The sequence below is a fragment of the Lepidothrix coronata genome, unplaced genomic scaffold, assembly GCF_001604755.1.
Source record: "Lepidothrix coronata isolate B3197 unplaced genomic scaffold, Lepidothrix_coronata-1.0 Scaffold0, whole genome shotgun sequence".
In the NCBI taxonomy this organism is placed as follows: Eukaryota; Metazoa; Chordata; class Aves; order Passeriformes; family Pipridae; genus Lepidothrix; species Lepidothrix coronata.
In genome coordinates this window covers 16,730,047-16,741,705 of record NW_016690180.1, presented here as the reverse complement: position 1 = coordinate 16,741,705, position 11,659 = coordinate 16,730,047, and the positions used below count along the sequence as shown (strand labels likewise).

Here is an 11,659-nt window from a genome sequence, read left to right as displayed (position 1 = left end):
CTTTAAAATTAATTCTATGTGTAATACTTCTGCATAGCTTGATGGTTTGCCCTGTTTTGATGAGATGATGAAGAATAAGCTCTTCTCTAAGTACCTAATAACTATCACTAGCCTTGGTACATATAGGGTCATTAATGTAAAAATATTTCTTAAATCATTGCACTAATAAACATGCTCAGTTCAGTCACCACTATATACATAGCTACATTTGCTTTTAATATAAGAAGTGCTTTGGCTCAGATGATAACAAATTAAGACATTATTCTCTGATACAGGCAGACAAACACTGCACAAAACACTTATCTGCTGTGTTTCTTATGAAGAATCTTAAATTGAAAGAACCTATATAACAGAAAGGTGGAAGGTAGATTATAAGAATCTAAAAAAAAAAAAAAGTGGAGTTATTCAGTATAGTATCTTATTAAGGAAACTGGAAACATAAAATCTTCAGGATTTTTCATATTTTCTTTCCGAATAGTGTAAAGCAAGCTTCTTTTCAGAGCTGTAATTAAACTTTGAATGAAAAACCACCTACATCATTCCAATGGAAAAAAAACCCACCAGACAAGAAACCCAGTTTTGCCCTTCTGTGGAACAATGAGAAAGTAACTACAATCATTAATCAGATACCTAAAGGAGAGCAGATAACACAAAGTGGGGCAGTTTGTATTATCTACAAAAAAAAAAAAGGGAGAGACTAGAAACAGCAGTAGTTAAAGCTGGTTGTCACCCCAATAACAGTGAGCGTATTTGCCCATTTATAATAGTGGCAGAACAGACTTTGAAAAGCAAGTGTCACCAGGTTTAGAAGAAGAATAGTATAAGCACACCCTGTTTTATGGCTAAGAAACTTTTGATGGTTTTACCAAGGATAGGGATTGAGGAGAGGGAAAAAAGTGTCAGTAGGAAAAAGGAGTTGATTGCAATGAGGCATACGTGAAAAATCATTAGAGTTTGCAGCCAGATGGACAACTCTCAAGTTCAGAGCTAAACCAGGCATTTAAAAAGGAACAGATGAGCCAAGGATCTCCAGCAACTGTGATGGCCTCATGGTGTGCAATACAAGTCACATGTACAGGGGAGCAGAGAGGCAGCATGTGTCAGAGTGCTGTTAACTGTAATCTCAGGGAATGCATTAACAAACATATTTTTATTTAATACATGTGGTTTTAGAAAAATGGGTATCAGTACCAGAAACAGGTAAAACCCCAAGCATTACTCTGCAACTGCAACATCAAATTTGTCACAGCAGCAGGATGACACAAAATATGATCTTGTTTACACTGAGGTGTCAGCAAGTATAGAAAACTACAACTATAAAAAAACCTCATAATTGACAAATAAGCTATTCTAGATTTCATTTTATATAAAGTATTTTTAGCTTGACTCATTTTTAATTACACTGTAATTAAATTTAAATTAGCTTAACTAGAACTTTTATTTTTCAAAATTTGCATTATTGTAACAAATTGCATTATTGTACATTATTGTAAAATATTAGCTATTTGTTCTGCAGCAATTTACATGCTTTTTAAACTGATAACCTGATTTACATAGTTTTGCTACTGAAACTTCCTTGTGTTTTTTTTAAACACAGACACCATAGTATTAGAGATTATTCTGCAAGGGAGTGAAAATTGAACTCGGAACTCAAAATGCTCTCTCACAAGTCAGCTTGTACTGTGACACTGAACTCGAAGACTCTGATTTTGCATATTTATCATATTCTTACCAGGTTATCCCATGCCTACCTAACAAAACACCTGCACTATTGTTCTCCCACACTATTGCAACAGAATGTGTTTTCACTGGTATTTACTGATGACCTTTGCAAATAAGCATCTGTTGTCTGTGACTGTTCATAACCTCCTCAAATACAAATGATTAAAAAAAATTTAAAAAACTCCATATGAGTCAGGTAATTATGAGGGCAAAACAGATTATTATTCAAAAACATTACTGAGTAAGCTAAAATTCTGTACAATTGCAATAAAGTAAGTCACAACTATCTAAAAATATAACTAACTTATGCAGCAAGTACAAGACAATGATTTGGAGAAAACAAGTTGCCTGTATACTAAAAAATCCCTTTAAAACACAGCTTCTTCATTTCAACCAAATTCTAGGCCTTATGAAAGTGATTGAGCTATTTCCATTGTCTGTTTGAGACACCAAGCATTTTCTTTAGTAACTGAAGCTCCTAATTTTCAGATACTGAACTAGTAAAATCAAGATGGCATTCAGTGCAATAATATTTTAAAAAACCCAAAAAATAAGTCCAACGTTTGGCTGCTTGGAAAAGTACTATTTATTATACATTTAAATACAAATTTGAAATGTGTTGTGGACACATCTGCAGGGTTACAGGTAAAAAATAAAAATGTACAAAGTTGTGTTCTGCATCTCTCAAGACTGATGTTTCAAAAAAATTTTCACAAAATACCAAGAGTTCATCTCTGTAAGAACAGGAAGGATAATAACACATACAATCTTTTGCTCAGCAGATTATCTTTGTTCCCTCCCTGCATAAAGTACCTAGAGTTTGTAAACAGTCCTTAAAAGTGTTAACAGCTTTCAGGAATGTGTAATCACAGTTTATATGGACTTGTCCCATAATGAATTTCAATGCTACACAGTAGTTTCGTGTTTCCATAACCCAGTTCTAATATTACCAGTACTGTCTGCAGTGAGCAAGGGTCCGTCCTGTCCACTGCTTTTAAGTGGTCCATTCTGAATGGCTAAATTTAAGCCATAAGATTTTTGTTGGTTTTCCAGTTCAGCCACTATTGGTTTCCTTGGAATATCTTTTTTGTTGTTGGTAGCTATTGTTTTTTCAGTATTCCTACTACTTTTTGGAAGTGTACTGCAAGCATCACTGCTGTCTTGTTGGGACTGGTTATACTGGCGTTCTCTATATGCCAAATAGGCTCTTCGGCTCCTTGAGTGCCCTTCACTGTTGCTTTGTCGAGTTTTGGGTAAGCCATTTTGCACACTTCCTTCCACACTTGTGGGAACATCATATGCATATTCCCTCAATACTGCAAGCCTGCTGGCACGATGTCCCTTGCTTCTGTTCTTGTGATGCCGACTCGGGTGCCCGTTTGTCCGAAACTGTACCTCTAAGGGAGCTACGTGCATTTTGATATCGTTATCTACTGAATGTTCAGTCAGACTGTTATCAAGCTGAGGACCTGTGTTCAACGGCAGAGAAGTAGGGTGGCACTGAGCTGCTGCAGCTTGTAAGTTAGTTAGTTTACAACCTTGAGACGAGTTTTTTAGGCTTGAGGCACTTTTATTTGTGCATGAGGATTCTGCGCTACTGTTGGTGCATTTTGGGGCCTCTCCGTTAGTTCCGCTGGAACTGGAGGGTTGCACATTTACTTGCACTGAATACGTACTCCTTCCTGGGCAGCAAGTTGTTATCCAAGCATGCCTGACATCTTCCCTGTTAATGCAATGGTGCACCATAAGAAAGGCACTGAGGCATAAACATGTTGCCCCAAAAAAACAGCTGAAGATCAGGTCCATGGGATAATACAGGGAAACGGACAGAGCTCCAAAGATCCACAGTGTGACATACAAAACCAAAGTAAGGCCGACTCCCAGAAGCTGTGCTTGAAAACTGTGCTCGTTCTCCAAAGCAGATGTGGAAACCAGTGACACTGACAACGAATCCTGATGAGCCAGTTCCCCGTGTTCATTGGTGGCCAGACGCTGCTGTTCCTCGATGGGTTCCTTAAGTTCATATTTGCGTTCAGGGTGACGTTTTAGTTGTATAAATATGCTGAGAAAATACATACAGTTTATGAAAATTATAAAGCTAGCTGGTCCATAAAATGCTCCTAAGCTAGGTTCCCAGGTCATCCAGCAACTGTAAAAGAAACAAAACAAAGAACTAAAATTAACATCTTCTCACAAATCACTTATCTTTTATCAGTTCATTGAAATGATCTTGGCTGTGCTACATTTTCTGGAGCAATCAGAATTAATTGCAAAAAGTATTGAGAGAAAAGTAAACCTATGAAATCTTTTCAGAATTCTCAGTTATATGGTACTTACTAAGGAGCATTAGGTCTGCTGCCGTAATTTCGGATGTTTGCTGCAGCTGTTATTCCACAAACTATGATAGGGATCCCTCCACCAATAAGGTAGAACCTAAAAAGAAAATCCAGTATATCAATGTCTGCTTCATGGCAACAGATTTTATTCAGTCACTATGAAAGAAATAAGAGCTTTCCAGGATTTGAGAAATACACAAGTTCTTTATGAAAATAAGGTGAATAAGCTTTGGGCTTTGGCAATATCAATTCTTCTCTAAGTCTTCCTCACAACAATTTTTCTCCTCCTGTTGTAAGCTGACTCTCTCTCACAGCTGCTCACTCCCACCTCCCACTTGCAGACACTGAACAGAAGTATACAGCATTAGAAGGAAGAAGCAAAAGCTGACAGTCAGAAGTTGTAAACTGCTAGAAGAGAATATGAAAACTTAAAAGGAAAATAGTAAGTGGTATGTCTCGTGTTCCAGAGATGAACTTGCCTAATATATACTGTTAGGAAAATCAGCCATAAGAACTCATGCTACTTGGAATTTTTTTGGGGTGGATGGCTTTGGTGGATGGCAGGTTGGGTTTTTTTTTAATTTTAATGGACTCTGTAATTTTATAGTATACATCTCCTGCTTCCCTGTGGGGGTATTAATTAAAACTATACACCTTCACAAGAACAAAGGGCATATGTTGTTGGAGTATCTTTTCATTCCAATTTCTATGAATTCACACTGAATTCATTAGTGGTAGGTCAGTTATTACTGACATTCATTCCAATTAACGGCACTCAGTCCTGCAGCTTACATCAAACCAGTCCAAATTCAGATCAGAACACACAAGTGAAAACTACTACTGTGACATATGGGTGAGCAGTTTGTTTTATCAACATGAGACACCTATTCTGATGGTCCTGGACATTTCACTAGAAATTGCTCCTGTATCACTTGAGACACACAACAGTCTGAAATAAATTAAGACTTTCTTGTAAATTGAGATACACCGAGTGTATTATTTAGTTGCTGAATCCTACAAAGATCAAATTCTGACATTGGTTTATTCTGTATCTCGATGCAGTAATCAGAAGCTGGCCAGATGGAGCAGATTTTTGTGGCAGTATGGGTACTACACAACAGGTAATTTTATTTTGAACATATGCCTAGAAGACAACTGAAAAAAAAATAACTTTCTGTGGCTCTTCCATGCAAAAACATCACACATCTATCTAACTGAGGAAATTCCTGATCTGCAAGAAGTTGCACACTGAGGAAGTCTGAAAAATCTAAAGCATGTTTGTTCTGTTCTGACACTTGTCTCCAGAGTTGCCACCACTGTCACTCATGAGGTGTTCAGATCTGAAGTTGCGTGTTCGTGTTTATGTCTATGCAAAGCTGAGCCTGTGAGACAGGTAATTTTATTGCAACATTTTCCAAAGCAAGAACGTTTAAACAAATAATAAGAGATGAGGGGGGAAAAAAGTCATAACAGACGTTAAAAAGGCTATTCAGTATCCTGCTGGAAGGCACAGCTGGTGGTGAGCATACAGTGAATACAACAGATTTACTTCTTCTTAAAAGAAAAATAATAAAAGTTAAGGAAGGCAAATACAGTAATGAAGTGGTATAAATAGTTACCTTCTAACTTACCAATTAAATACTTCTATATGCTGTATATAGTACTGCAAATTTTACTTGAAGATAATCAGAAAAGCATTTCTGTTTTTCTTCAGTCTCTTTAAATATTTGCCTATAACCAATCAAAGGTAATCAACTTCTGCCACCTTGTGGAGAATTTCAGCATAGCAGTTTTTAATTAATATCCCCAGGCCCAGGAGGCAACATGAACAAAGTATGATAGTATTTTCTATGAAGAACATGTCACACAAGGTAAATTTCATAATTAGTTTGTCCCATCTCCGGGATTTCAGAAATAAAAATTCTACGAGGAATGCTTCACAAAGAACACTATTTTCATTTGATAATAAGTGACACCCCTATTTTCCAAATTATTTGGAAACAATCTTTGGAAAACATATTAAACTTTATTTACTGAAATTGCAGCGTTTTCAACTGTGTGATAATACAGTTCTGCACATTCTTTCTTCTATGATAATTTTATGGGTTGTGTTGCTATCTAAAGTGTCTATCAGACCCTCAGTGTGATGCTGAAACACTACCAATTTCTTAACTGACATATCATCAACACAGCTTTGCATCTGTAATACACAAAGACCAACAATCCTTCAGCTCACCCTCCTTAATATAATGCTGAGGAACAGAAAAATCTGGAAGGAACTTTATTGACCTGGAAAGAACAAAACAGTAGTGACCTGTTACATTTTCTGCTCAGAATATAAACATAGCTGGGAAATAATGACTCACAAAAACAAACAACAGGCTCACCTCAGCATTGGTCTGGGTGGAGGAGGTGGCTCATCAGGATCTTCACACCTTTTTGCCTTTTTGGTTACCTGCTTGTAAATATTACGAGATGTCACTCCCAACCACAGTACTGTTGCAAGAGTGGAATAATGGAGAATTATCCCAACCTTAAAACAAAACCAAGCAACAAAAAAAGAATTAACTCCCAAACACTTCCTTTCTACTGAGTTAATATATTAACCATTAAACACACAACTCGCTATAACGGCAAAAAACCACATCTCTTATTTTATGACTGTTCTAAGTGTCAAATCATTGTAGTTTTCAAAAAAAAGTAAAATATGATGTGCAAACCCACTTTTGCATCAGGTCAATCTGGAATGGCTACATAGCTGCTGTTGCCTCTAATGGAAGGATAACTCACTAATGGGGGAAGAACTTTACTAACAAAAATTTTTCAGATTACACATCAATCATACACTTTAGGAAACTGTATTTTACAAAAGACAACTTTAAACTGTCTTGTGTTACAGGTATTATTCAAATTGAAACAAGTAAGGGAATAGCAAACTAATAATACTGTGATAAGTATGCAGCAGGTGGCAAAATGCAGACAGGGATTTTAATATAATGCAAAAATAGAGAAAGTGTATTAGATATTTAACCAGCCCAAACATTAATAAAAAGTCTGCTTCACAGCAGAATCTGTTTGTCCTTACTTATATGGCAACACTGTCATGACAGCACAAAAACAGAATGGAAGAGGTAACACTTTAGTTCCTGATGACTGCAATTTTCAATCACCAGTAAAAGCACAACTTTCAAACAGCCCATCTGTAACACAGGATTTCTCCTGAAGGATTACTGTCTCCAATGTAAGAAAAAAAAGTATGTGTGTACACGTGTGTGCATACACATGTACGTGTACATAGGAGAAAGATCAGGGATATTTTTCATTGCAACATTTTGACCTGTCAACCCTAGTGTAAATTCAAACAAAAAGCACTACGGAATATTACAGTGAGCGATTAGAGACTTTCTTTGAATCACTGGATGCAAAGAGAAAACATGAAAAAAAATCCACTGACATTTTTCCAAAGCAGCAACTGCTATTATACTAAAATACTGCAACTGAATTGGAGACAGCCAAATCTCAGAAGAGCAAATCATTAAAAAAAGAGACGTCTCAATAAAGCTAGTGATGTTTGTTTAGAGAAAGCATGCAGGCTTGAAACACTTCTCTCTCCCCCCCCTTCAGTTATACTGAGCAAGTGGAAATAAGTAGTTTAATACCAGATTTCACATGATCTGTAAAGACCACATAAAGGCCTATACAATAGTTTTACAATAAGTAAGTCTCAAAAATAAAAATAACAGACAAAGCTTATTTTTTGTGACAGCATTTTGGGAAAAAAATTTCTGCTGCACTTCTGAAATACTTTTCTGGTTTTCCAGTACTGAACTAGTTTTTTCTTCATGACTTCTTGAAAATAAAAGAGAATCTCTAACTCTGTTATGAAGACAGGAAGAGTTGAGGTTGTTCAGCCTGGAGAAGAGAAGGCTCTAAGAAGACCTTATAGCACCTTCCAGTGCCTAAACTGGGCTACAAGAGAGATGGAGAGGGACTTTTTACAAGGGTATGTAGTGACAGGACAATGGGTAATGGCTTTAAACTGAAAGATTAGATTAGATAGAAGTAATGTGGGTGTAAAATACAAGCACAGGTTGCCCAAAGAAGTGGCAGATGCCCCATTGAAGGTCAGGTTGGACTGGGGCTCTGAGCAACCTGATCAAGTTGAAGTTGTCCCTCCTTATTGGAGAGGCATTAGATTAGATAACTTTAAGGTCCCTTCCAACCCAAACCATTATATGATTCTAAAACCAAAACAAAACATTAGTTTTTTGTCTAAATTTTACATTCTGATGAATGCCTACACAGCACTAAAGTTCTGTAGAAGGCAAGGGGTGCAAATACGTACATAGAAGTATGAAACTGATTTTTTCGAGTGTTTGTATGTTTACTTACTGCTTGGCAAATGCTGGCATTCCTAGTCTGAGTTATGCCTCCAATAAACATCACGCATGTCAGGAAAATATGAAAGCTTAGGTTAACTAGCATATGCCAGCTTTTTACACTGATCCTGATCACACTGTTAAAAGAAAAAAATTAGACACTATAAAACACAGCTGACATTCCTGGTTTTCAGAAACCAGCAAGATACACATGATAAATGACATATAATTACTGTTAATGATTGTTTGACTACTATATACTTCGTGAATAAATATGATCTCTGGCCTTTATCACAGGAAATTAAAACATCCTCCTATTAACCAGCTTTATACATCTATTTGGGGCTTGCTTTAAAAATTTTAGGCTTTCAAGCTTTCACATCAACAGAAATGTAAAAGGCTGAACAGTTTGTTACATTCTACCATCATTCTTGAGTGGTCTCTACTTTCATCATGAAGCAAAAGTCAAAAATCAAAGGAAAGACATGGTTACGAGAGCTAAATTATCATACTCAAGAAAGATGAAATAGCTATTTGCTTAATTGTTAGTCTTCATCAACAATTTTTATAGGAAAAAAACATCAAACGCATATTACTATATCATGCTCCAATCAAAAAGAAAAGTTAGTCAGTCCTAAGCATGTTAAAACTAATTGTTTTAGTCTAGTAATTTTGATTCATACCTGTGATGGTATATGTAACTGACCATGATCATCAACAGACACATTAGCAAAACCACGGCAGTGGCATAAGTTACTGGATGCAAAAGATCAGCTGGCTGAGTATATAATTCAGCTTCTGTCAAGTCCTGACAACAAAACCAAAAATAACATTAGTCCACTGTATCTTACTATTTTTTGAGGGTGGAGAAATGACAAAGCAAACACAAATTAAGAAGTAACAGGAACCTTCCAGATGAAATGTCTTCCTTCCCTCCCCACTCCACCCAAATTGACTCTCCAATTATTTATTTGATGTTCCTGGGTTTCTTCTGCAATTACCTGCTATTCTGGCTGGATTCTAATCTTACAGAAGTAAACTTCATATATGCTTGAAGTTACATAGACGTAAGCAGCTTATAGACACATACCATTTTCTTCATCTTAAAATACTTGTGTGTACAGCATGTAGAACAACTGTGTGTTTAAGTTACGGTTATCTTCTTCAACAACCCGAAGAACACTACAGAAAGTGACCTCAGCAATTCTGTGAATGATGCTATAGACTGAGGAGACTGATCAACAGAGTGGAGGATACTCAGAGGGATGTCGGTGAGTCAGAGAAATGGGTTGATAAAACATCATGACATTTAGCAAAGGAAAACATTAAAAGATCTGCATCTGGGATGAAATAACCCCATGCACACAAAAATATCGGCTAGGCACTGTACTGATTAGAAAACAACCAAAGAACCACCCGAGGTACTGGTAGACAAAAGCTGACCCCAAGTCAGGCCATAGGTGACACTGCTAAGGCCACACTTGTGTGAGCACAAAGACAGCACATGGGTGAGCTGATAATTCCCTTCTGTTCAGCACTGTGCAGCACTCTCCTCAATTTGAGGCTCCCCAGCACAAAAAAGGCACTGACATACTGGATGGAGCAAGTCTAACAGATCACCAGGATGATCAGCAGGCTGAAGCACACAATGTCTGAGGCTGAAGATGTCTTCAGTCTTTAAGAAGGAATGGAAGAAGGTAGAAATCTCATTATTAGATTGAACTACCTACTGGGGTGATATAAAAAAAATGGAGTCAAACTCTTCTTGGAGCTGAACCATGAAATGATGAAAGGCAACAGACATTATTACCAACAACATGGAAAATTATGATTAGATACAGGAAAAAAAATTCTGAAGTGGTCACATACTGCCCAGAAAGACAGTGCTCTTGGAGATACTGAAAGCTTGAATGAATATGACCTAAAGCAGTTTGATTTGACTTTGAAGGTAGTCAAACTTTGAGCTGGACCAAATGGCACCAGATGTTCCTACCAGACTCTTATTCTATGATTACTGTTTGACCAGAATAGATAGTTGATTACTCAAAGAATTCAACGGCTCCATAGCATCAATTAAGTTTTCTGAATTCACTCTGAAGTGACATTTTCATTTTCTGAAGAAACAGTTCTGTTTGGAAGCAGTTACAATTTACAAAACTTCCAGGGGTGGACATACACAGACACAACAGGATGACTCAAAAAAACCCTTTCAGTCCCTTCCAGCAGAAAATAAAGTAATTCTTCTTAGCTATGATTAGTGGAAAAATCTATTTAAAATAATTTTTCAGAATGGGTGGATACATAAAATTCTCTCACCTATAATTCTGAGTTAGTCACTCAAAGTTCTAAAGCTGGCAAAGTTCAAAAGTGTGCTAGGGAAAAGGAGAACAAACTTGGCATTCAGAAAGAACAGTAAAACATTATGAGAAAGTTTCTGTTTGTTTTGAGAAAAATCAGTGATATACAATCTGGTTTTAAGCTTAAAACAGGTAATCTGATTTCATAGACAGGAAAAGAGTTTTTGAATTGAGGCTTACAATTAAATTAGAGTCAGCGGTCTCTTCACCATTCCTTGAATTGTTTTTTGATCAGAATATAAATGTGTTATTCCTAACTAACTCAACAACCTCATTTCAAACTAATTTCATCGGATTGTCAGTTTGATTCTTATGTGTTTCGTTTTCTTTGGCACTTGGAAAAAGATCATAAGATATTATGCCTCAGGCAGCCAGTGTCATCTGATTTCAACACTACCCATGGCCTGGATGATATCCAGCTGGAGATCCCTGGGAACTCACTGCTCTTACAAGCACAAGTTAATATTTTGTCACACCTGGACCGTGATTATCAGGGAACTGAAAGTGCAGGACAATTCTGGTTACTGCTTCCAGACTGGCATCAGGTAGCATGATGTCATGCACATACTGGTGCAAATTTCAAGAACAAGAGCTAAAAATCACAAGATCTACAATAATCTAAAACAACTGAGAAAAACTCAATATGCTTCGCCGAGCTAGCAAAGGCCTTGACCCAATATACACTAACTCAGTGGAATTTTTATCAATTACTGACATTCTTTATCAGACCTGGGGCCTCTGGAGGTCTAGTGGTTAGGGTGCAGGACTCTCACCGCTGCGACCCGGGTTCGATTCCCGGCTCCCCGGGCAGATGGAGCTCGTCAGCCTTGTGTGGCAATCCATCTAAGAGAAGGTCACTCTAAAC

The 11,659-nt window shown here is 37.0% G+C and overlaps 1 protein-coding gene across 2 annotated transcripts in view; it reads right to left on the bottom strand.

Moving 5' to 3' along the window:
- Positions 1 to 1,922: 1,922 nt before the first annotated feature.
- The window catches only part of ADGRA3 (adhesion G protein-coupled receptor A3), a 56,182-nt gene continuing 46,445 nt past the window's right edge, over positions 1,923 to 11,659 (bottom strand). For both annotated transcript variants that reach the window (XM_017805616.1, XM_017805625.1), the window contains exons 15-19: positions 9,121 to 9,245; positions 8,451 to 8,574; positions 6,446 to 6,591; positions 4,060 to 4,155; positions 1,923 to 3,871 (exon numbers count right to left, since the gene is read on the bottom strand). In XM_017805616.1, coding sequence (XP_017661105.1) covers positions 2,629 to 3,871; positions 4,060 to 4,155; positions 6,446 to 6,591; positions 8,451 to 8,574; positions 9,121 to 9,245 — 1,734 coding nt within the window. In that variant the 3' untranslated portion in view covers positions 1,923 to 2,628. The remainder of the gene's footprint in view (positions 3,872 to 4,059; positions 4,156 to 6,445; positions 6,592 to 8,450; positions 8,575 to 9,120; positions 9,246 to 11,659) is intronic.